This window comes from Oryza sativa, chromosome 8, assembly GCF_034140825.1.
Source record: "Oryza sativa Japonica Group chromosome 8, ASM3414082v1".
Classification (NCBI taxonomy): Eukaryota; Viridiplantae; Streptophyta; class Magnoliopsida; order Poales; family Poaceae; genus Oryza; species Oryza sativa.
This window is the reverse complement of record NC_089042.1, coordinates 19,145,458-19,170,295: the sequence shown is the minus strand read 5'-3', so window position 1 is coordinate 19,170,295 and position 24,838 is coordinate 19,145,458. Positions and strand designations below refer to the sequence as shown.

At 39.9% G+C, this 24,838-nt stretch overlaps 4 protein-coding genes across 5 annotated transcripts; 2 read left to right on the top strand and 2 right to left on the bottom strand.

The window, feature by feature from the left end:
- The first annotated feature begins 876 nt into the window (after nucleotides 1–876).
- LOC4345502 (pre-mRNA cleavage factor Im 25 kDa subunit 1) lies at nucleotides 877–2,627 on the top strand. Its single transcript, NM_001422563.1, has 6 exons — nucleotides 877–1,231; nucleotides 1,325–1,464; nucleotides 1,675–1,766; nucleotides 1,867–1,953; nucleotides 2,065–2,175; nucleotides 2,265–2,627. Exons 1-6 carry the CDS (start codon nucleotides 1,053–1,055, stop codon nucleotides 2,334–2,336), a joined length of 681 nt encoding a protein of 226 aa, NP_001409492.1. The 5' UTR covers nucleotides 877–1,052; the 3' UTR covers nucleotides 2,337–2,627.
- On the bottom strand, nucleotides 2,480–12,344 carry LOC4345501 (aminopeptidase M1-B-like). Its single transcript, NM_001422562.1, has 19 exons — nucleotides 12,037–12,344; nucleotides 11,788–11,933; nucleotides 10,076–10,178; nucleotides 9,670–9,856; nucleotides 9,459–9,552; nucleotides 9,197–9,350; nucleotides 8,937–9,041; nucleotides 8,728–8,844; nucleotides 7,711–7,824; nucleotides 6,768–6,950; nucleotides 5,681–5,972; nucleotides 5,473–5,594; nucleotides 5,264–5,361; nucleotides 4,868–5,045; nucleotides 4,676–4,790; nucleotides 4,522–4,589; nucleotides 4,317–4,394; nucleotides 3,106–3,183; nucleotides 2,480–3,023 (listed from the first exon to the last, which is right to left on the bottom strand). Exons 1-19 carry the CDS (start codon nucleotides 12,244–12,246, stop codon nucleotides 2,838–2,840), a joined length of 2,628 nt encoding a protein of 875 aa, NP_001409491.1. The 5' UTR covers nucleotides 12,247–12,344; the 3' UTR covers nucleotides 2,480–2,837.
- A 3,358-nt stretch (nucleotides 12,345–15,702) lies between these two features.
- LOC4345500 (protein PXR1) lies at nucleotides 15,703–16,912 on the top strand. Its single transcript, NM_001422560.1, has 3 exons — nucleotides 15,703–15,765; nucleotides 15,908–15,961; nucleotides 16,264–16,912. The coding sequence occupies exons 2-3, from the start codon at nucleotides 15,908–15,910 to the stop codon at nucleotides 16,573–16,575; spliced, it is 366 nt and encodes a 121-aa protein (NP_001409489.1). The 5' UTR covers nucleotides 15,703–15,765; the 3' UTR covers nucleotides 16,576–16,912.
- A 1,251-nt stretch (nucleotides 16,913–18,163) lies between these two features.
- On the bottom strand, nucleotides 18,164–22,349 carry LOC4345499 (hypersensitive-induced response protein 1-like). Of its 2 annotated transcripts, none has more exons than NM_001422558.1 (6): nucleotides 22,127–22,349; nucleotides 20,237–20,432; nucleotides 19,846–19,966; nucleotides 19,631–19,722; nucleotides 19,462–19,558; nucleotides 18,164–18,909 (listed from the first exon to the last, which is right to left on the bottom strand). In NM_001422558.1, exons 2-6 carry the CDS (start codon nucleotides 20,423–20,425, stop codon nucleotides 18,554–18,556), a joined length of 855 nt encoding a protein of 284 aa, NP_001409487.1. In that variant the 5' UTR covers nucleotides 20,426–20,432; nucleotides 22,127–22,349; the 3' UTR covers nucleotides 18,164–18,553. The 2 variants fall into 2 exon arrangements, with proteins under 2 accessions (NP_001409487.1, NP_001409488.1); NM_001422559.1 differs by lacking the exon at nucleotides 22,127–22,349 and adding an exon at nucleotides 21,199–21,425.
- Nucleotides 22,350–24,838: the final 2,489 nt, after the last annotated feature.

Here is a 24,838-nt window from a genome sequence, read left to right as displayed (position 1 = left end):
GCTGCTCCTGCTCTTGCCCCTTCTTGTTCTCCTCCGCTCTTGCGCCCTTGGACTTGGAGCCGCGAGGGCGAGGCGGCCGCGGCAGCTGGCGGCGGCGGAGCGGGAGAGGGATAGGGAGATCGCGGGAGGGTAGAAGGTGGAGAAGGAAGCGCGCGAGGCAGCGGCGGCGGCGGCTGGGACGAGGCGGGCGGCGTGGTCGCCATGGCTTCCCGGTTTGATGGGTCCAGCGGCCCGTCCGCCACCGCCATTCGGAGCTCTGGATCTAGGCCGTCGCCACCGCCGATTCGGACGCCGCTCCCCACGCACAAAGAGAAAGAGGGAGAGATAGAGAAGGGAGGAGAGGGAGGAGGAAGAAGGGATAAAGAGAGGATGACACGTGGGACCCACATGTCAGCGGGGCCTACAATTATTTTTGTGTGAATGACAAATGGACCCACATATATTTTAAATTTTAATGCCATGTAAGCGCCACGTCAATGCCACGTGGGACAAAGACCAAATCAACGCTGCCACGTATATGCCACATCAGCAAAACCACTCTCCAAAACCACCAAGGGAGTCAAATCGTACCGATTTTGTAAGTTGGGGGTTCAAGATTTCTGGTATTGCGGTTGAGGGATACGATTTAGATTCGGTGGTCAGTTGAGGGAGTCAAAGTGATCTTCCATTACGGTTACGGTAAATAGTTTATCCGATCCGTTTGCCTTGGTGGACGGCCCAATACATCATCACGGCCTATCGAAGTTCGGCAGCCCGTACGGGCCCATGACTAGCGACCACAGTCCGGGCCCACACCCACACCGCCCAACCACCCCACTCCCCTCCCCGCCACGTCGCCATTCTTCCCGCTCCTGACCTTTCTCTACCCTTCTCCTCTTCTCTTCTCCTCTCCTCCCCCAAATAACCAAACCAAACCCTGTATAGGCTCGTATAGGCCAAGGCAGAAGCTTCCCAAACCCTCGCTCTGCCCGTCGATCTCCGTCGCCTTCTGATCCCCGCGCGCGCGGCTGCCTATATATAAGTTGCGGTGATCGGCGGGCGGCTGCACCGGCATGGGGCTGGAGATCATGACGGACGAGGCTGCTGCTGCGCCTTCGCCCGCTGCGGCGGCGGCGCGTGTCGAGATTTACCCGCTCTGCCGCTACTACTTCGGCGCCAGGGATGTTGCCGCTGGTGGCGCGGGTGCGGGGTTGGAGACCGCCGCCGACCGCGCCCTCCGCCTCAAGGCCAAGTACGCACGCGCGCGCGCACTACCCGCCACCTGCTCGATCAAATGCGTGACGATCATGTAATTTTGTGTGTGTGGTTTGATTGATCTGTGCAGCTTCGCGGCGCACGGGCTCCGGACCAGCGTCCATGGCGTCCTGCTGGTTGAGCTCTTTGATCATCCGCACGTGCTGCTCCTGCAAGTCAGGAACTCCTCCTTCCTCCTCCCCGGTGGCCGCTTGAGACCAGGGGAACAAGGTGCTCATCAATCATCATTGCTGCAATTTCCCAAGTTTTCCCGTAAAAATTTTAGGAATGGATTGAATTGAACCTACTATTGAATTCTTGCCATGTGCAAGTGTCTACTGCCGAGTAGGATGTGATTTTCTCCTCGTGGGAGATAATGCTAGTGCACCGGTACACTTGCAATTTGGATGACACGTGTGTTGCCTGGTATCTCTGCTTCAGATGTCCAAGGGCTCAAGCGCAAACTTTCAACCAAGTTATCGGTAGCTGGACATCAGGATGACGAAGACGGCGACGGGGACGACGAATGGCAGGTAACTGGAGTGAACAGAGATGTTCAGTAATGTTGGGAGTGAGACCACCAGTATGATCCAGCAAATTATTCATCCTTTTCACGTTGATTATCGGCTATAGATTGGAGAGTGCATTGGGATGTGGTGGAGATCTGAGTTTGATGCTGCTCCATTTCCATATCTACTTCCAAATGCCCGTGCACCAAAGGTAAAGAGCTTGACATACACTCCGGTTCATCCATGAACCATGTGGTTTCCTCAAATAATATTAATGTGCTTATAACCTGAGTGAATCATTTTATTGTTGCCTGTCATGAAGGAATGCATAAAACTGTTCTTGATTAAACTGCCGGTGTCTCGCCAATTTGTCGTGCCAAGGAACATGAAGCTGCTAGCTGTGCCTCTATCCCAGATTCATGACAATGCTCAGGTCAGTTTGGTTATCACCATCCAACACAAGGGATTTTACCATCTTTTTTTAAGCTCAGCTGCTTCAGCTGACTCTTTTTTTTTTTGCAGGTATATGGCTCAATCATAGCTGGAATTCCAAACTTGTTATCGAAGTTCTCCATGAACATCATCAGTGACTGAGATGCATGCCACATGCCGTTAAGAGCTGTCACGGCTTTACATGAGACTAGCATATTCGATCTAGTAGTAGAACATGTTGTGTATAAACTGTACCTGGTAGAAATATAAACTTTGGAATTCACGAGCTGGTGCTGTCCTGTATGTTGTGCAATCTTTTTTTTTTCTTTTACTGTATAGAGGTAATGTATTGTATTTGTATATGTTATCAACACCAGGTGTGGTGTTATTTTTGTAACCCTTCTGATATGGCTGTAGAAATGAAACAGTTCTGTACAAGATTTGTGATTTTCATTGCCAGTCCTGACAAAAGCTGAACCAAGCACACCTCGCTGCGAGGACCAAACATGTCTTTTCGATTGCCCAAGCAAAAGATAGAGATAGAACTAAACAAACTTTAAAATATGATCGTTAGAACAGCCACACCCGGCACAACCTTTCGAAGAACATTTGTGTTGTACGATCCTCCATGAGCGTACAAATAGCTTTAGCCCAAAAGGAAGGCTACATGTCGTGCTGCAGCAGCTCGTTCACTGTCTGAGCAAGGTTAGGCTCGCTCCTGATGCTCTCGATCCATCTCGCGCTGATACGGACCCTCTCGAGGCTCTGCTTCAGTGCACGCTCGAACGATGGTTTGGTTTTACCGGCGAAGAACTCGGAAACTTCAGCAGCCTTCTCCTCTGTGGTGAACTGATCATGCAGAGAAAACGGCGAATTTAGCAGCAGAGCAAGGAGAACAATGAAGCAAAAAGTGGTCGGTGACTTCGCGTACCCGTGAAACAGTAGATTTGACGAAGTCCGATATGAGTGAACTTGATGGCCAGGTCTTCAAGACATGATCCCAGTTTTCCTGCATCATGCACAGATGGGCTCATGGTCATAAAAGTACAACTTACTCTGAACTCCTAATCAGACTTGCTAAAAATAACAGAACTTATTAATGTAACTTCTTCGTTTAGCTCATTATTACTGCCTCTGTCCCATAATAATTGTATTTATAGGATTTGAATTTGTCCAAAAATAGTTATCACAACAGAATACTAATGGTCTCATTAATCATTTCTTATTCAAATTTCTCTCTATTTTACCTTCAACTACCCTCCCACTCTTACCTATATACCATTTAATAAGGGGTATCATAGTCTTTCTTCTTAAACCTTAATATATGCTAAACAACCTAGAATTACAATTATTTTGGGGGCGGAGGTAGTATCAAATAGTGTGTTATGCAGGCAGCATCTCTTCTATAAAGTGGAAAAATGTGTTCTATTGTTATTCATACGCTACAAGCTTGGATTTCCCTCGAATAGCAGAGAGCTATGCAGAATTGTGGACTCGTGAATGGGTTTGGAGATTTAAATCTCATGGAGGTGATCATCGAAATTTTTTTAGATAATGGAATAAGTTTCCCAGCCATTGGTAAGGGCACAAAGCTCATTAGCAGCATACTCCTATTTGGTGCAACTGCATAAACGGCTTCAGTTCATCTGTCAGAACAGCTTTCCTATGATGTACTGTGTATCTCAGTAAAACCTTTTGCTTTTTTGTTTTCTGGTTGGCTAAAAGAGCAGGACCAATGATATTTGGTAAAATAGATTGATTGCGCCAGTTTTGGGTGAAGAGACCTAATCGTGCAAAGTGTGAACAGGGAGGGAACATCATTCAATTGCAGTAACTTGGATATTGGCACGGTCGGTGCAAAGGAAGTTTTGATAATTTCATCTTCCCTATTTCATCTGTTTTAGTTCCATCGTTAACTTTTAACAAATTATTTGTTCTTGTATTGAGATAGACACCTAGCATGCATTGGCATTTGGCAGAACAATTGAACTTTGAACCCCTCACAACAGTAAAAATATATATATATTGAGCACCACATACAGTGCTTATGTTTTTTCTTTCAAAAATATCAGAAATGTGTGCGTTGTTTATCAGATAACTATAATAATCCACTTTAGGTACCCTGCAACTATAATAACATACCTTCAACCAGGCCCATGCAACTTCTCGTCCTTCTAAGCTGATACCACCAAGGACATAAAATGCATCTTGATTCCGTACCTAACAAGCAAGAGAGAGATTAGATTGGCTTCTGTACCAATGGTGTATAATGGTTCTCATTCTACCATTTACTATCTGGAATCATTTGTTCAGAATAAGTAAAATATAAATGATTCAGAGGGTTAACCTCATCGGTAAGCATGAAGTTTAGTGCCTCAAGAACAATATCCTTATCCAGGCATGAAGACAATGAACCTAAAACAGAAGAAACGTTACTTTCCAGGACAACTCATCAGAAAATTCCTGCTGTCGCTTAAGCTAGACGGTTGGAATGCACAAACCTAAGATGCGTGACTTCTCCTGAGCTTCAGCTGTTTCTCTGTAGATTTTCAGGAGGGCATCATAACCAGCTCTGCTGGAGGTAGTAACAGTCCGCATCACAGCAAGATATGAAGCCTGCAGACCAATGCATATCAGTATGCTAGATATCATAGAGGTAACACTGCAGTAGTATGTTAAGCAAAAGCCTGAACCTTTCTAGTGTCTGGGGGAAGAATGTTAGTTTTGCGGTCTTTTATGAAGATATGGAACCGCCTAACTCCCTCATTTATAGTCTCATCATGTCCAAGTTTGACAAGGGCAATCAAGAGCAATGATCTAAGCATTACATCAAGATGGCTCTCGCCCTCCTTGGGATCCCAGCCTAGTGTTCTGATATTTAGAAGTACAAGAAGGATTTCAATATGATCATAGAAAGAAAACAGCAGGAATATAGTAGACAGAAGTTTATTAACAGAAACAAATTCACCAGTGGCATGCGCCAACTCAGAAGTAAATATACAAATGCACATAAATGATAATATCCAGATTCGTGAAATCCAGATAAACATGATGATGAAAATGGTAAAACATTAAGTTTGTTAGCATACTTGGCAGCTGATAGAAGAAGATTGATCAAAAGCTGTTTGATATCTCTGGACAATTCAGGAGTAGCATCAACTGATATTTTATCAATGCCTAAGCATACCTGTCAAAAAGGATGCATGTATTTAATATTGAGAACAATAGTTGATACCATAGAATCAATCAAAGATACAAGGTATATGATTTCATTGGAGGTGGCGAAAGGTTTACTTACAGAGGTTACATGTGAAAGCACAGTGTAATCAGACTCATTGCGATAAGCATTCAGCAGGCGAAGCAAGGATGTCAGTGTTTGCTTGCGAGCCACAGAAAGGGAGTATGAATCTTCCACAATACCTGCAGCAAAATATTGTGTTTCTGTTGTCAAAATCTTGACAAGGATATATTATACGAGTAGTATTGAAAATTCATCTTGTCATTACCAATCTTATCCATTAAAGAGAGCTTATTGGCTTTGATTGCCTTTTCAAGTCCAGCTGCAAGTTCATCATCATACTTCACTCTATAAAATCCAGTTTGGTCAACGTTCAATTTGATCCAACAGTTTTCACCCTTCTCTCCTCCGGCATTTTGGGAGGCAGTGAGGTCTATATGGACCTTATCAGTCTTGCCCTTCAAGAGAAACTTTTTCTGTGCATCATATGAGCCACAACATGATGTTATAGGAACAATCCACAAGCCTGGACCAGAGGATCCGTCCGATAGAAACTGTGCCTGTAATAGAACAGACTTCAGTAAGCTCCTCTTTTTGCAATATGAAAGCACTGATATGGGCCAGAAGAACGAAATTTTCTAGTTCCAATACTTCGAAATCTATAATTTTGCCAGTTATTGGATGCATTTGAGAAAAAAAATACAACCATACACTTGTGAATAAAGACATCAGCAGACCATACATGAATAACGAAAGATAACATGAAACACAAAGCACACTATGATATTCTCATCTCCAGTTATTATGGTTCTGAGTTTCTGATCAAGGTGACATGCATGTTGTCCTAAAAGTGTGTATGAGGAAAGGTGAGGTCCTCTAGACAACTATGAGAAGTTAAAAACAAAAGAAACAAACTAATATAAGATTAGATGTATGAATAAAAGTAGAGGTTCTGGAAAGAAGCGATCCTGAACAAGTGACTAGTACAGCTAAAACTTAGACATATACCACCTCAAATCCAAATAAAAGTCATTTTAGTCTTTTACTCTTTTCAATCTCTCTAAGTGCAAGTTACTGTAGAATTTTTGAGGCAGTTTTCTCTTTTTTCCCTCCATTCTCTTTCTACTTGAAAGCTACTACTATTATGAATAAATGGATCGTGTTTTTAATGGAATAAATGAAGGGAACAACACCATTTTGCTACTTCCTTAGTTCTTGGGAATAAGGCCAAAAAGACTTAGATTTCAGATTGGACGAAGCATAAGGCAATGGAATAAGGCAAGGCCGATGGATACATATATTCAGTTCTTCATGTATGTTGGTATAACATGAGAATGAGAAATCTGCCAGAAAACCTGTTCAAGGTGCAAATCATGTCCATCTAGTTTTGCATAAATAACAGGGTATCCTTGTTGCTTAGTCCATGTAGTCATCAAATCCTTAACAGGTTCCCCAGATTCCTCCTCAAGAACAGCCCATAGATCTTCTGTTTTGGCATTCGAGTAAGCATACTTCTTTATATATGATGCCAAAGCTTTCTGAAAGAGTAAAAAATTCACAAAATCAGCACCTGCCGAAGACTAATAAATTGTGATAATAAATACAAAGTCAATAACATGACACAATCTCATAGAAAGACAACAATATGCTAATATGGGTACTAAAATTCTAAACGTTGTTACCGAGTATTCAAAAGAAATGATGTAATTGTAAAATTATGAATATCTTTTCTTTATTTATTTTTCCTGTAAAGAGACTCTTATCTTGGGTATAGTAAAGCTGGATCAATCTTCATACTTTGGTCTAAAAACTTATGAGTATCTTTCATGAAAAAATCACTCACACCATTGTTTATATATCTCAACTATATATTCTACAGCCTTTGGTAAAAGTTGATATGACTTGTTGACCGCATGCATTCTATGATATCACCTTCTTTACTGGAAAGAATAAACAAAAACTAAAAAAGAAAAATCCAAACTCAAGATATTCTTCAGCAGATTCACCACAGATTTGCAAAATGACCAGAAACAAAGTCAAAGCAAACAATTACGATGCCCTTTATTATTTTTGGTCAACAAAATTTTCTTAATCAATCTGAGTTAAATGCAATCTGGACTTCTGTAGAGCCATCTAGCGCTGAGTTGTTTATGAAGAATATAAATATAACATGCGTGGATAAGAGTGTCAATTCAAGAGCGCTGATATACTAGCAGCAGGAGATGCTGGAGGCTGGACCATTGCAGAAAACAAGATTTTGGTAAATTCATTCAAGGAGAAAGAAGAACAGGATTTAACCTGAAAACGCTCTGCACCAAGGTAACTTTGCAGCATGCGAATGACGGAAGCGCCCTTATCATAGCTTATGGAATCAAAAATTGCATCAATTTCAGAGGCATGGTTTATGTCAACCTGAACGAACATACCAAATAGCCAGATTAACAACTGGGACAAAGGTGCTAACTCTGTGAAGACAGAAATAGTAAAAAATGCATGGCAGCATATTGACATATTTGAGTTTCTACCCAAAAAAAAATCTAATTTCTAAGCATCAACACCTGAATAAATTAAGCAAAGATTTATAAAAATATCAAAAATTGGTTGTATTGTATGACTAGTCAGTATTAGGGATGAAAACAGAGCAGATAGTTCCCGTCCGCTCCGGAGAAAAACGAATACGGATACCTTTCGGATCGGATAATTCTTGGATAGTTCGGATACAGATACGAATACGAATATGGTATCGGAGTTTCTATCGGATACGGATAATAATTCAGATATCCGCAGAAGCCATGAGGCATACCCCGTTTCTTTATCTTTTTAGATTTTAAGAGTAGTTCATCTCTTAACACTAGTCCACACTATTAATATTATTTAAATTTTTAAAAATATTTATAAATTATACTACATTTTATATAAAATGAGCTAATTATATATGTTGATATTTGTTTCTATTAGAAGTTGAGTTGGCTTACGTGTTCCGAGAAAAAATTTGTTTCCGTATTTGTGTCCGATCATGTTCGATTCTTATTCGTATTCGAGATAATCCGTATTTGTTTCTGTATTCGAGCTATCCGTATTCGTTTCCGTATCCAGCAAAAAAATATGAAAACGAATATGGTATGAGCATTATCTGTCCATATCCGCTCTGTTTTCATCCCTAGTCAGTATGCATGCACAATTTGTATCCTTGTTAATTCACTTATCTTACTGCTTTCATGTACTTCCATATCTGTAATGCATATTTGTGCAGCATCAAAATATTATGTTTCTTATCCATCAGTGACTTCGCCAAAGCATACTGAAGAAGATTACCTCAATAGGATGAGACTCTGCAAGTGCATCCAGTCTGAGACCAGAGGTCGTCTCATCAAGAAATTGTGTCCAGTTATTCCATTCTGGAAATAATGCTTCCACAGCCAAATAACTCACCTGTTGAAACATATGGAATAATTAGCCGGTAAGATACACAACAATTGGACAATATTTCTAATTTCTCAAACAATAGTTTTCAGATTGAATACCCAGGAAGCAAAACCCTCATTTAGCCACAAGTGAGTCCACCACTCCATGGTTACAAGATTGCCAAACCATTGATGAGCCAATTCATGTGCAACAGTGATTGCAACCTAAAGAGAACAGATGTTAATTTTTCTTTCTTTCTTTCTTTTTTAAAAATAGCAGTTTACCTGGCCAAAACTACACATGAGGATTCAAGTGCGAGACTAACTCTCCAATAGTAAATGAAACAAATGAAATTGATAAAGATAAATATAGGCATAACCTGTTGTTTATTGGATGCTGAGGATAACAGCTCATCATAAAGTAAAGCTGTTTCTCGGTAAGTGACCAACCCATAGTTCTCCATAGCTCCAGCAGCAAAATCAGGAATAGCAACCATATCCAACTTCGGTAGCGGGTAAGGAGTGGCAAAATAACTGATAAAAGAACATTATTAGTTATTGTAGTGAAATAGGCACCATCCATGGTATTCTGCCTCATCTTTAGAAATAAAGCTTAGAAGCAAGACTATGTTGGAAGCTTACTCTTTGAATAAATCCAGTGACTTCACTGCAACATCTAGTGCAAACTTTCCTTGGTTACTCTTGCCAACTTGAGTATACACACGAACTTTGGTGCCTACATTAAATTAACAAAAGCCAATGAAAAAATGTGTAAAGACCAGGCAAAGAAGGGACATATCATATAGTTTGAATGAAAGAGAGCAAACAATGGAGACAGAAACTGAAATTCTACCTTCTAATGTTGAGCCCTCTATGTAATCAAATAAACCAACAACTATAGCCACTAGATAAGTTGACATAAGTGGCGATTCCTCATAATAGACGGTCTTGAGAGGTCCATGAACTGTCTCCTTAATTACTGGCATGTTGGACAGTGCTACCAACTCTGATGGAACTTCCAGTGTTAGCTTGAACTTAGCCTAAACCAGAAATAACCAGACAAGAGGTAATGTTATTTTAGATAATTGATCCAACCTTCCAAATTCTACAGAGCAAGGAGCCAAGGACCATGAAAATATTAGTTAAGACCTGTGTAAAAACTAGAAGTGCAAACTGAATTTTTCTTTCATTACAATATTTTCCTGTCTGAATTACATCAAAACACTCCTAGGGAAACAACATTGTAGCATGTTAAACACCTTAAATGCAGGTTCATCCCAGCATGGAAAACATCGTCTTGCATCAGCAGCTTCGAACTGTGTAACTGCCATATTTCTTGACTCCCCCTTGTACTCATACTTGCTGCAATCAAACACGGAAACACCACCCACAATGCATTAAAAACAGATCACAAGGATATAAAGAAAGTACAACCGGTGCACTCCAAACTACACTGATTATGTAATGTATACAGCTTTGTTACAAAAATGAAGATAAAATCCAAACATGGAGGTCCTGGATAATATATACAGTATTTATACATCACACTCCAATCATGAATCTTGGTGACACAAAGACAGGACAGGAGTAAACTAAGACTTACAAATGGTATATAGCACAGGAAGGTACTAGTTACATCAAATTGTGGCAATTTCAAATAAAAATGGAAATAAATATCCCAAAAACTATGTTTGCTATCCAAGCCCTATAATATTACAACATGCCAAAAAAATCATAATCAAAACTACATTATTAAGATGGATATACATATGCTAATGCTCTATAGGGCCTGGTGAACAGTGGGTGCTAGGCTGCGAGTTATGGATGGTGTTATGGTAGTATGGAGAGCAGCATACTCTACCAATAGCGTATAGTGTGTGTTTTGAAGACAAGATCAGGATCCTAGGCAGACACAAATGGTTCAATAAGTTTAATGAAGAGTGTTTCAGGATTAACAAAGAGTGGATGGTCGATCATTATAAGATAAGATTGTAGATTCAAGCTCACATCCTAAAGATCCTGAGATCTTAGTCACTTTCTAGGACATTACCAAATAAGATATAGATACTATCCATTGTCTTAGCACATCAAGCATGGCAACAATTTTTGAACCGGTACACCTAGCCCTTGTTGTTAAAGTTCATGTGCCAATGCTATTGATTGCTTCCAAACACACACTTGCAGTTTCCATCAAGTCACTGCTCGAAGCCTAGTTACTCATAACAACGAATAGCAGCTTCGGACCTCATCTAGTAGGTGTGAACCCCCCATGGTTCATAGGTATTCAAGTGGATACCCAAGATATTTGAAAACAATGCGTTATATCATAAAGCTTATCTTATTGTACTGGTTTAAAGCTTTCTTATTATATATCATGTCGAGGGTTCGATTCCTGCATCCTCAATTCTTTTTTCTCCTCTCTTTATTAGGTGTTCAATTTTTTTGTCTTCTGTTTGTTAGGATTTCAATAGCTTGTAGTAATTGTTTGTTAGAATTTCAATAGCTTGTAGTAATACTAGTGTTAGGTGTCTTGGACTCTTCCATACATCCTATGTAGTATGTAATATTTTTCTTATTTCCTCAAGTTTCAATTGGTCGTCTCCAGCACGAAGAATAGATATTCTTAAGTCTTCTTTTTTAACTAATATTGGAGTAAGAATTTGAACCAATTATACATTTTCAGAAAAGTAGCCTCCAAACCAAAAAAATTCTCCAAATTCATGTAAATCATCCAAACTATGGAAAACTATTTACTCATTTTTAATGGCATATCAAAAATGATTTTTCATAGATATCGTGACATTGTTCTCTAAAACTCGATTCTCTATCTAGAAATCCCACGTCCGCGACTACCATCTAATAAACCAGAACTGCAAGCTGTTGCTGCTGGAATGCCTGTTCGCACCTCATGTGAACGAGAGACTAGCAACAATCACCAGTTATCTGTAACTGAAAGAGGTGGCAACGATACCTCCTGTAGAAGCCTCTCATCTGATCGTTGAGCGTCCCGGTGAAGTCCATCTTGAGCACGCCCTCGCCGATCGGCAGATCCTGGCCGAACCCGATGACCACGATCTCGTCCTCCTCGAACTGCACCACCTCGGAAGGCACCAAATCCTACAAAACCCCATCATACAACGATTGAGCGACCCTGAAACGAACACACGGCAACAACGCAAACAGACACGGATGGTTAACGGGGGAGGCGGTGCGCGCGTGCCTGGAAGCGGACGGAGGATCCGTCGACGGCGAGCTCGGCGGCGTTGAGGACGAGGAATCGGGTCGGGGCGGAGACGGCGACGGCGACGGCGGCGGAGCCGGAGAAGGCGCAGGCGGCGAGGTCGGGGCGGAGGCGGAGGTCGTAGCTGAGCGGGGAGGCGCACCGCGGGAGCCGCGCCTGGCCCCGGAACTGCTCCGGCGAGGCCGCCATTTGCGGCGGGGGCGGTGTGGCGGTGCGGCGGTGCGGCGGCGGGAGTTGCGACGGCGAGTGGGGGAGTAGAGTAGTGGGGAAGGGAGGGAGGGAAGAAGACGATTATGCCCCTCGCCGCCGGCTAAAAAGGAAGGGAACTCTTGTTCGGTTGCTTCCGGGCCAGGATAAGCACCTTGGGGCCGCCACGTGTACAGAGCCTGAATAGGTTTAGGGCCTTTTGGCCCGGACCCAGAGGGAACCTTGGGCACTGTTTTAAAAGCCTGAGATCCTTAATACTCCGACCCCGTTTGATAGGGTTTTAAACTCTAACTCCAGCAAGAGCTAACTCCTATAGAAACTGAAGTGGGTACGAGAGTGTTTGGCTAGATTAGTCAGCTCCACTCCACCACGTTCCTTGTAGGCATTTTGTCGAACACATGGTTGGCATCGCCTTGCTACTGTCGTCGCCGCCGCCACCCACGCGTCGCCCTACACGGCCGCGGCCGCTGTCGCTCGCCCGCTGCCACCACTGTCACCACTGCCCGTGCACCACCTTGGCCACCACAACCCATGCGCCACCGTGGCTCGCGCGCCTCCCGTGCACCACCATCGCCCACGTGCCCGCTGACGCCGCCGCCGCCCGTGGCTCTCACGCGCCGCGCCGTGCCACCACCGCCTGCCGCCGCCGACGTTGACGCCGTCGTCCGTCGCTGGCTCGTTGTTGACTGCTGTAGGGAGGGAGGAAGATGGGGAGAGAGAATGGGAGGAGAGGAGATGTGAAGGGGTAGTTCAGTGGTATTTTTGTGTAAATACATAAAAATTTTAAAGGGTAGTGGGTCTTTTGGGTGGAGTGGAGCTGTGGAGCAGCAAAAATCCAGCTCCACCCCCATAGTTGATTTTTTAGGAGTAGCTCTACCAGCTCCACTTCCAAAAATGGAGGATCTGGACTGTTTGGCGCAACTCCGGCTCTAGGTAAGTTGGAGTTGGGAGCTGGAACTATGCCAAACGGGGCCTCCCTCTGTCCATATTATAAGTCGTTTGACTTTTTTTTAGTTAGATTTATTTTTTTAGTTAGACTTATTTAAGTTTGCAAGTTTAAAAATAAAGTAACATTTTCAATACAAAACAAACATTATATCAAAATATATTCAGTGTTAAATTTAATGAAACTAATTTTATATTGAAGATGTTGAAAATGCTACTTTATTTTTCTATTAACTTGGTCGTACTTAAAAAAGTTTGATTAAGAAAAATAAATAAATGACATATAATATGAAACAAAGGGAATAGTTTATTTTCTAATTTTTGAGCTATTAAATCAGAATGTGGATAAGAGTTTAGACGGTTTGGGGAAAACGAAAACTATTATTGATCATAAAATTACATGGACTTTTTCTATAAAATTGAAAAATAGTTTCCGATTCACCAAACTAATTCTTATCTATTTCTGAAGGAATAAAAAAAATACTAGAATTCTTAATTTTTCAAAAATTTTCTCATTGAAACAATCAAAAATTAAGAATAGGTTTTGTTGGTTAAAGTCAAAAATTTTTCATATAATTTTTTATTGCATATGCTACTACATTTTTTTTCATGTAAGTTTGAGTACTTTTTCGTATTATTTTGTAAATATAAATCAAGTATAAATTTATAAAATTATTTCATGTTTAGGATAGAAAAATCAATTTTAAGATGGAACTTTGTTTAAATATGGAAATTAAATGATGATAGCGATGAGAGCTGTTATATTTTTCATCAACGAATGAGAAAGGTAACTGAAATTTTACAAATGACCTGAAATCTAAACCCTCCCTGCTTAAATGACAATATTATATCAAGACAAGATTTTTAATGGTGTGTTTCGGTTTGCCGCTTATCAAATTATTTTGACAGGGTAATAAATGAAACTTGCCATATAGTATTATCCAACTAGGCTCCAAAGCATTGCAACTGAGGATCCCTCGAGTGTGTTGCATGTTTTCTTTGTAGCATGAGAATTATGCACAAATAAATATCAGGACGGTTCACATTGACCCTACAAGATAGGTTTGATTTAGTTCCTAAAATTCTTTTACCCAAAAACGTCACATCTAATCTTTGAACACATGCATGGAGCATAAAATATAGATAAAAACAAAAACTAATTGCACAATTTGCATGGAAATAGCGAGACGAATCTTTTGAGTCTAATTAGTCCATGATTAGCCATAAGTGCTACAGTAATCCACATGTGCTAATGACGGCTTAATTAGACTCAAGATTCGTCTCGCGGTTTCCAGGCGAGTTATGAAATTAGTTTTTTCATTCGTCTCCGAAAACCCCTTTCAACATCTGGTCAAACATCCGATGTAACACCCAAAAATTTTCTTTTCGCGAACTAAACAGGGCCATAGCTCAGTTCATCACTCGTGAAAAAAAACATATATTTATTTTTAGTGTTAAAAATGAGGGATGTAATTAAAGGAGCTCTTTCTTCTCAAATACGCAAGAGAGTTGGCATATTATTGCATCGGAAAAGGAGAAAACATAATACACGACAGACTCAACGCATCACGAACGCACCACAAACAAAAAGAAAAAAGATTACACCCTAAACTAACAATAGGATCTTTGACACCAAAGATCAAAGATGGCTTCTTCTTGATCCACCAGTTACCAAGCACAACATCAATTATTTTTTTATGGGAATTACTGTTATGTATTTGTCCAACAGTATGGCATTTATTAAAAAAATATTTACATCATACAAAAGGACATGAAAACCGTAGAAAAAAATTACAAAGATTGTAATCAATCAAGAACATTGAATCACCAACCAAAGAAAGAAATCAAAGCATTGACTGAGCCCTTGACTACAATGTAGTAACTTCTACATTTGTTAGAGTTGATTCTTTTAACTCTCTCGTTTTAATTCAACCTGTAACAGTCTCTCACTCATGTACTCTTAATTTGGATGTAAAGGAGGTACACAACTTAATTCTTTAAAAATTAATATTGATTACCACCAAGTTTAACCCCCTATAGCATCAATGCAGTAGCTTTGTTAGAGTTAATTCTTGTAACTCTCTTGTTTTAATTCACCCTGTAAATAGTCTCTCATGTATGGCTATATATATTTTAAAGTTTGCATGCAATTGACAGTAAGAATTATCTCATTCCATCTCTCGCTCTCCCAGTTCTTTATACTTTTTCATGCCTGGTATCTTATGAATCATATATAGGTTGTTATCATTATAAGACAATTTTCATTAATGGAATAGATAGCCAGGTAGGTTTTCTTGCTAGCTAGTAGTACTACAGAAGGAAAAATAAAATGATGCTATTCTTAGCTGAATGAGACTTTCACTCTTATCCTCACAACAGCATGCCCAAATCCATACACTATCCTAATTATAGAGCTCAATTTTAGTTTGTATATATCCATAGAACTCAATTTTAGTTTGTATATATCCGTACTACTTGAAATTGGTTTTGTTGTCCACAAGAGTCAAGGCTCACAGAAATCTCACCACAGATAATCTTGTTAGTTTCTTGAGAAAGGCAAGCTAGCTAAGCTCCCATTCCCTCTGCATTTGAATCTTTGATTTGAGAAGCTTCATATCTCCATTTCATGAAAACATGACTGGTGTGTTAATTCCAAGCTAATATTGTGAACATTGCATCATGTTCTCTGTCAATGCAGATGGAAGCTGCAGATGTAGCCAAGGAACATCACAAGGAGGAGAAAAAGGACAAGGTAAACATTCTTCTGGTTTTTTGAAAAAAAAATTTGTTGACAGGATAAGACTTATTCTCACTCATGATTGTGTGAGAATCATAAGAAATGACAGTCGAACTAGGAGAGTTCTCACAATAATACAAGATAATAAATACTAGTCTTCAAAACCAAAAAGAAAGGTGATACTATATTTGATGCTTACAACAAGAAATTCTCAAACAATCACACTTTAGTCACACAACCATGTAACATTGCTCACCAAACTCTGACGAACATCTGCACTCCTTTTTGCATGGCAATTATAAATCATCATCATCAAGGAACACGCCAAAGAGGCGAAACCGGAGAAGGAGAAGAAGGAGAAGAAAGAGAAGAACGGCGAAGAGGCGGCGAAACCGGCCAAGGAGAAGAAGGAGAAGAAAGAGAAGAAGGAGAAGGGCAAGGAGAAGAAGGAGAAGGTGGAGGAGACGACGGACGTGGCCAAGCTGCGAGCCAAGCTGGAGAAGCTGGACGCCAAGATCGACGACCTCAAGGCCAAGAAGCAGGAGATCGTGGCCCGACTCGTCCAGCTCGAGGAGGGTGCGACGGCAAATGCTGCTGCTGCAGATGCGGCACCACCTGCCAGCGGCTGAGGAGGAGGTGATCTGGGATTCTTAGGCAGTTCTTGCAATTGGACAAGAGGAGAAATTACAAACATTTTCAGACATTTGCAGGATTTGCAGCTAGTGACGATCTGTTTCTGAATGGAAGCTTTGGTACAGAAATTTTTGCCTTCTTACGATGATGATGGTCTCAAGTCGTCTTTGCTGAAGACCATGGCGCCATTGAGTGTTGCTTGTATGATATGATCAGGAAGTGAAATTTATAGCGCAAATGAGTTTCATTTGCAAGATGGTGTTGGAGATTATGTATGTGTCACGATAATTTTACGACAAGATCGATTCAAATTTTCTAAAAGAATCAATTACTACAGAAATGTGCTCCTATACCTAATTTCTCTCGAAATTTATATCATTGTTTCTGCATGTCCTGTAAACAATTACTAGCAGAGTACCAGTAGAGCTGAAGAAGTGAAGAAATGCTTTTTTTTCCCTCTTGAGTTCGTGCCATCCGTTGAAAAACAAACAGGAAAAGGCGAATAATCTTAAGCACAGTTTCACGATTTTCAATGCAGAAATCCCAGATTCCCATCTCCAAACCTCCGAGCATTACTAACAATCCACCAATAATCTATCCCTTAAACTGAAAATAGAAGGTGAAAAAACCGCTTCCTCCAAGAGATACCTAAATTGAATCTCAAAAACTAAAAGTGGGCTCTTCTGTTAAACTACCAACATAAATTGTTAACCTTAGTTTTTTTTAGAAATTGTTAAACTACCAATAGAAATCGTTTTTTTAGAAATTCGAGTGGAAGGAGGGGATTGGGAGTCGTTCTCTCGCCCTCAAATACACGTACCGAGAAAATTGGAGATGGGAACTCCAAAACGTCCAGAGCTCTTTTGGGAATCTGTTGGACCAGTTTTTTTTAACCAAAATCCCAAAAAATTAGGATTGAGGATGGAATAGATAGACTGTTGGTGATGCTCTAAGGCACTGCACTGGCAGAGAAAAAAAGTATGGTACTCCCTCCGTTTGAAATACTTAGGCCAAAGGAAATTCATAAAAAATTTAAAGGATTTTATTCTTATAGAAAATTTTTCTATATATCCCTTTGAATCAAAAGAATAAATCCTATAAAACCATATGAAATTTCTATGAAATGTCTCTTCCCAGACAAGTTTTAGAGAAAATTTAACATAAGGTAGAACCTCATGGAAAGAATATTTCTCCTTAAATTCTGGTGTTTTTCCTGTGACTTAATCAAATGGTCATTCCTATCTTCTACTGTGTTTTACAATCCTCTGTTCCTATCTTCTACTGTGTTTTACAATCCTCTGTTTTACACTTACATTCTTGTTAGAATCATATGTTTTTTTTCTATTCCTCCGTTTTTTCATTCATGTAATTTAAAGGGGCCCTTTTAGTTGTAGATTTGTTCTGTCTTAACCATCAACTTTTAAAAATTTGTATAGATTAACAACATGTGAATTATATTTTATGAAAGCATTTTTCATAGTAAATAAAAAACATAAACCTTATGATGTTAAACGAATTTTTAAAAATTAATGGTCAAAGCTACAAAAAAGTATAACTTAGGACAAAGCAGCAAGAACGACAGGTAATCTCAAAACGGAGGGAGTATTTGATATTTCTCCACAAGCAGTATTAAACTCTAGCATTCTGGAAATCATCATGACATCACATAATAAGATGGGACATTACTTAAGGTCACTAACATCAACATGCAAATAATTCCAAACAGCCCGGTAACACTTAGGAATTATTTACAGAAACATGCAATTCAAGAAGTATATTGACACTCGTCTAGGGAAATAACCTCAGGAATTACTATGAACAAACGGTACTGAAGCACGCGTGCATGTGATACTTACAATAGAACTTCTTTTGCCTAAGTTTTTATCTCACAAAATATCGAATACGTAGATAAGGTATTACTGCAGACTTTCGTAATGCCCAAGAAATCCAGAACATCCATTCCCTGCCATCCTCTTAGATCAATTTGGCCTGGAGCTGACCATCTCTTATCTGCGCAGCGATATCTTTGACGGCACCTGGCCCGTGAGGGATGAACACTGAAGAGGACTTGGATGAGGCTCCTATCTCCTTCATGGTGTCGAAGTATTGCGTAACCAGAACCATATCCATGACATCCTTGGCAGAGGTCCCAGGCACGTTCTCGGAGAAGGCAAGAACACTGTCTCTCAGCCCATCCACTATAGCCTGACGCTGCCTTGCGATACCCAGACCAGCCAAGTACTTGGATTCTGCATCTCCTTCAGCTCTCTTGATCTGAAGAATCTTCTCTGCTTCAGCTTTCTCATTGGCTGCCACCCTCAGCCTAGCAGCTGTATCATCAAATAACAGCAGTTAAAACTATGTTGCCGTCCAGCACATTTACAGCCATACAGCTCATCTTTAGAAAAACACCAGACCAACCAAACATATATGTTGCAGGCCCTTAAAAAGCACGAAATATTTACTTGACTAGTTGACCAACACATTTTTTGTTGCACACAATGTAATCAATAGGTTGCAGTTACATGTGCCTGTGTTACTTATGACTGTTATGGTGCAAGTATTCACGAAGTTAATATTCATAATATGTTATGTACATCTATATATAACTTTTCAGTGTTCCATCTATATATAACTTACAGTGTTACTGTGTTGAAAGCCTAAAAATATTTGTGGCAACAATTTTCAGTGTTTCAGTATAAAACTTGAATAAAACTAGACAATATAAACATGGTTTTGTTTCTCGGAAAGAGAATTTAACATTTTCATGTCTAAACAGGAGAAAATTGTTTCCAATGCAAGCTCAAATGTCAAGCATAAACACCAAGCCAAATAATGTCTCTGAAGAAATGGAATGAATTGATGTTTTAATTAATACTTACCTGCGTTGATTTCATTCATTGCTCTCTTAACATGCTCATCTGGTTCAATATCAACAATAAGAGTTTGCACAATCTCATAACCATACATTGACATTGCCTACAGAGTATATACTAGGTCAGTATAAAACTCCACTATGCTCTAGATGACCACCAATTATTGAACACAAACCTTTTCAAGCTCATCTTCCACAGCTTTTGCGATCTCATTCTTCTGCTCAAATGCATCATCCAAGTTCATCTTTGGAACACTAGCCCTGATCACTGCGAGGAAGAAAGTTCTGTTAGCATTGAACAATAGAGGCAAAACATAGAGAAGGTAATCAGAAGAGTATGAACTGCAAATGCATCGGATGCATGAATGTTCACAGCATACAGGAACCTTACCATCAAAAACATACGACTGGATTTGCTCCCTGGTGTTGCTAAGCCTGTAAAAGGCGTCTGATGCCTTCTCAGCAAGAGCACGGTATTGCACAGATGCCACAACATTGACAAAAACATTGTCCTGCAGATATCCACAAAATGGTATACATCGTCAGAGAGCTCAGAAAAGGTGGGTTTATTCTTTGATGCATCATGCATTAGTGTAAGTGAAGAATAAGGAAAACAGAGATATGTGCACATAACCATCATCAGTATGTTATCATAAAGGAGTAAACGAATGGAACAAAATGCAAGAATTTTGAGAACCATTTTTTATCATGCCTGACAATTGCTCCAGACACTTGCCATGAAATATAAAAGAAACCAGAGTTAAGAAAATAAACTGGGGAACCTTAGTCTTTGTTTCACAACGGACATCCAGCTGCTGCACACGCAAGGAAAGATATCCAGCGATCTGCTTCCCTATGCACCAGGGTAAAAAGTGGCATCCAGGCTCAAGAACCTCATCAAACTTCCCAAAGGACTCCTTGATGGCTACTGTCGATTGATCTACTTGTACCAAACCGAGTGCTTGACCCATGGCTTATCTAGAAAGGAAGAAATGCAGAATTACAAATGGTGCCATATGCTAACGAAACAACTAACAACTGAATGTTTTGCCATAATCTTGCTTATACTCCGTTGGTGTTAACTTCTCCAATGGAAATTCATATTTCAAGTTTTTAGTACATACAAACAGAAACAAAAGATATGAATTAAAAAAGATAAAGCCATGGCTTCAAATGAAGATGAATGTATGTCAGGACAATAGATTGCCCAACGCATCCCAAATGAAAAGTCAAGCAATTGCAATTTCAGATAACTTAGACCAAACAGTGTTGCAAAAAATATGTATATCTTGTTGAAAAGCATATCATGATAACACATTACTCAAACTTATACTGTGTAATCATTCCCTGAAAAATGCCTAAGATTACTACTCCCTCCGGGCTGATAATACTTGTCGTTTTGGACAAGGGTGAGGTCAAACTTTAGAATATTTGATTATATAAATCATTTTTAAAATATTTGTCTTTCAAATATGGTGACTACATATATAGATTGGTCTTAAAAAGTACTTTAATATGATCATATATTTGTTAACACTTTTTTACATATTATAATAGGAAATAATGGTCAAAGTTGTTTTTTGAAGACCGTGCGCTTGTCCAAAATGACAAGTATTATCAGCCCGGAGGGAGTACATCACAGGCTCACAGAAGTCAACAGGGTAATAGATGTAGCCATACAAAAGAAAAGAAAACAATTCACCATAGAAATGCAGTAATGAAAAAGAATGACGCAAAAGAAAACCTATACGTGCCGATCAACTTAGTGCTGATAGCCTGATAGGATAAATCTGCTTCAGGATGTTCTTGGCCACTACAGACTACAGACAAGCCAAATATATCATATAAATAGTTGAAGCTAAAGATTATGCTAATCCTGATTATACTTGGGGGAATGATTATACTTTTGATTAAATGCCAGCGCAAGCCAGCAAACTCTGGCGATGCAAGCCAAAGGGCAGACGAATCAAACAAGACACTTGCCAAGCAATCATTGTTTGATAAAAGTCAAGAGCAAGAACCCACAGGGCTCCACACGACGAGGTGACAACTAAGAAAGTCACAATCTTTAGCGAGTAGTATTCATCTGCGTCATAACTAAACAAGAATAAACAATACAGCCACTTGGATACTGTTGTTGAGAATTATTATTATTTTTAGCTGAGGTGGGTACAGTTCGACGTTAACCTCCATCTCATGGCCTAGTCTAGCAAAAAAGATGTGCTTGACTTGACTGAAAAAACCTCCTGAAATTTCCAAGCAGTATGTGGACAAAGCTGGAACAGCACACCATCGAATTTTACCCCCACTCGCAAAGCGCAAGCCCTAAATCTGTCCGCACAGAAAGTGGAAAAAACCAAGAACTCAAACCGCGTCCAAGAACCAACCGCAATTCCCAGGCTAAACTCAAGGAAAAGGACCGGAGAATCGACGAAATTACCCACCACCCGATTCCAACATCCCCCTCCCCCTCCCCCCTCCGACGAAATTATCCGCCCAATCTCCTCCACGAGAGCTAAATCCGTCCCCAAAATAATAAAAAAAAGAAAAAATCTAGAGGAAACCCCAAGAAACAAACGCTCGCCAAGAAATTCCAAGAAATCGAGGTCGGGGCTCGGGCTGGGCGCCCGCCGAAGGGGAGAGAGGCTGGAGAGGAGCGGGGTAGGGCTTACCTCGAGGAAATCTCCGGCGGCGGCGGCGGATGGGACGGGATCGTCGGAGTGGCGACGGTTGCCTCGGCCCCTCCCAAAAAAAAAAATAAAGGAAGGGGATTGAAGTATAGAAGTGAGGAGGGCAAATTCTGAAAATCGTGGGGGCTTCCGCCGCTGCTTATCAAGTATAAACCGTCCCTGTTTCTTTGTGCCTATCCGCAAGCATGCCAAAATTAATACTCCCTCCATCCAAAACGAGAACTGCTTCTAATATTAATACTAATGTGACATATCAGTTTTATGTTGATATTTATTCGACGGATGGAGTACGTCACAAATAAAAAAGCTAAAATTACACCTCTATCCATATGATTAGTCATCAAAGCATTTTCTCGATAACCAGAACAAATACTTCATCTATAAAAATACTTAATCTAGTATTCTAGTACAACGTATTTGAACATACTATATTGTTTTTTTTTTTTGATAAAAATGAGTATACGCTAGATGACACATTCGCAGGTGTGCTCATAAGCATTTGTATTTGCTCGGAAAAAAATAACTTCCTTTATTATTCTAAAATATAAGTATCGGTAGAGTTTTGATATTTATACCGTAATATATTTTTTAAAATATATATTCTAATGAATGGAAATCTATATATTTCCCGTCACTAAGATGTTAGGAAAGAATTTAACGACTAAAATAACTATAAAAGAGAATATTTTCTCTCTACCTTTCGTTTCGCTAAAGAAACTAAAAACGCTTAAAGTTTGAAACGGGTGATGTATTAGGTAAAGTCGTCAATCTATACAATCGTAGTATCTTCCAATGCCAATCTACATACTATAGTCAACAATCATGCGGATAAGACGAGTTTAGTGCCAAAAGGAAGTTGCGGGTCAGAGGGCACCGGATCACAGAGAAAATTAATTGGACTGCTAGTGGATAGGAGTTGCTGACTAGGGGGTGTTTAGATACACGGCGGTAAAGTTTTAGAATGTCACATCGTATATTATATATGGTATCGTATGGAGTGTTCAGACACTAATAAAAAAACTAACTGTAGAATCCGTCAGTAAACCGCGAGACAAATTTATTAAGCCTAATTAATCCATCATTAGCAAATGTTTACTGTAGCACCGTATTGTCAAATCATGGAGCAATTATACTTAAAAGATTTGTCTCGCAAATTAGTCGCAATATGTGCAATTAGTTATTTTTTAGCCTATATTTAATACTTTATATAGGTGTTAAACGTTCGATGTGACAGGGTGAAAAATTTTGGGGCGGAATCTAAACAGGACCTAAAGACGTTTCCTAATTCTTACTCCCTCCGTCCCTAAAAAGACAACCAGCTCTCCTAATATAACGAATCTAGACAACCCTCTGTCCAGATTCGTGGTACTAAAAGAGGGTCACATCCCCTCCTATGTTGCTTTTTTTGGGACAGAGGGAGTATGCACTATCCTCCAGGGCAATCTGCACTTATTGCTAGTAGATATAAGCGGAGTTTTTATTAAAAGAATATCCTTGTCTGTTACAGTGAAACAGCATCGGACTCACCACGCGTCGTCCTCGTGCAGGCTGCGGGCGGCTTGAGAGCCCTCTCATCTCTCCTCTTCTCCACCTCACCGTTGTCGGAGCACACTGCCTAGAGAACCTAGCGGTGAGTCATGATGGTGGCGACGAGGCTAAACCAACCCCGATACGCTTCACCTCTTGTGCGGGTGAGGCGGTGTGGAGCTTGGCAAGCCAGGAGAGGCTACAGTGGTGAACCATTAGTATGGGGTTGCTGATACAACATCATCACGACTGATCTGATGGGGTGTCCCTAGTCCATCATCTCCACGTCAAATATGACTAGGGTCAAACGGCGGGGGCAATGGGAGGCTGGCGTGGTCAGGCCAACGACAATTAATGGATGGCCGACCTCGCCGGTGGCGACAATAGTGGGAGGCAGTGCTGGGCAGCCGGCATGGCAGGTGGGCGTGACAACTAGTGCACTCGGTGGTTGGTGTGGATGACAACACTTGTGATGATGGCATGTTTGTTATGTTTTTTTTAACCTTACTGTGTTGTAATGTTGTAATTTTTGTTATGCTATATCAAAATAAAACTTTGCACTATATCAAATAAAACTTTGCAATATCTAATGTGGATCATTTTAAAAACCTTGATCTCAAATATTTCATTATCCATCGTTAAATTCAACTTGGCCACTAACGATGACTTTTTATACGGTTAGACTACTATGATTGACAAATCTATCTTACTATATAGTTGGTGCTCACTAACTTCTAAAACTCAATATGCAAGTATGTCATATTATCATCCACTAATAATTATTATCTAGAGTATTTTAAATATCATGCAAACATGACATATCATTTACAATTTTGTTGAATTTTTTAGAACTCAATATGCAAGCAATGTCAAATTATTATCTTCACATCATTTCCAGATTATTTAAAGATATACATTTACCATTTCTATAATGTATAACATGTATTCATCTACATATCTCGTAACAAAGCGCATGGTATCAACTAGTAATATTAATGTTAGCATGCAACACGCTTTAATAATAAAACATCTTTTCAGATATTTAAATTTGTTTGTGAACAGATCGTGATCAAAATAGAAATAGTATCAAGCAATTATTTAGATGAGTAAATTTCACAAAACTTCTCCTAATAAAATTCACAAAAATATATATATATATATATATAT

Excerpts from the sequence above, each read along its gene's own strand:
- LOC4345502 (NM_001422563.1), top strand. The coding sequence starts at position 1,053 with ATGGGGCTGGAGATCATGACGGACGAGGCTGCTGCTGCGCCTTCGCCC. Across the intron at positions 1,954-2,064 it reads CAAATGCCCGTGCACCAAAG|GAATGCATAAAACTGTTCTT; the intron begins GTAAAGAGCTTG and ends CCTGTCATGAAG. Across the intron at positions 2,176-2,264 it reads AGATTCATGACAATGCTCAG|GTATATGGCTCAATCATAGC; the intron begins GTCAGTTTGGTT and ends TTTTTTTTGCAG.
- LOC4345501 (NM_001422562.1), bottom strand. The coding sequence starts at position 12,246 with ATGGCGGCCTCGCCGGAGCAGTTCCGGGGCCAGGCGCGGCTCCCGCGG. Across the intron at positions 9,042-9,196 it reads CAGCATCCAATAAACAACAG|GTTGCAATCACTGTTGCACA; the intron begins GTTATGCCTATA and ends TGTTCTCTTTAG. Across the intron at positions 7,825-8,727 it reads CAGAGTCTCATCCTATTGAG|GTTGACATAAACCATGCCTC; the intron begins GTAATCTTCTTC and ends ATGTTCGTTCAG.
- LOC4345500 (NM_001422560.1), top strand. The coding sequence starts at position 15,908 with ATGGAAGCTGCAGATGTAGCCAAGGAACATCACAAGGAGGAGAAAAAG. Across the intron at positions 15,962-16,263 it reads AGGAGGAGAAAAAGGACAAG|GAACACGCCAAAGAGGCGAA; the intron begins GTAAACATTCTT and ends ATCATCATCAAG.
- LOC4345499 (NM_001422558.1), bottom strand. The coding sequence starts at position 20,425 with ATGGGTCAAGCACTCGGTTTGGTACAAGTAGATCAATCGACAGTAGCC. Across the intron at positions 19,967-20,236 it reads GTTGTGAAACAAAGACTAAG|GACAATGTTTTTGTCAATGT; the intron begins GTTCCCCAGTTT and ends GGATATCTGCAG. Across the intron at positions 19,559-19,630 it reads TGGAAGATGAGCTTGAAAAG|GCAATGTCAATGTATGGTTA; the intron begins GTTTGTGTTCAA and ends TATACTCTGTAG.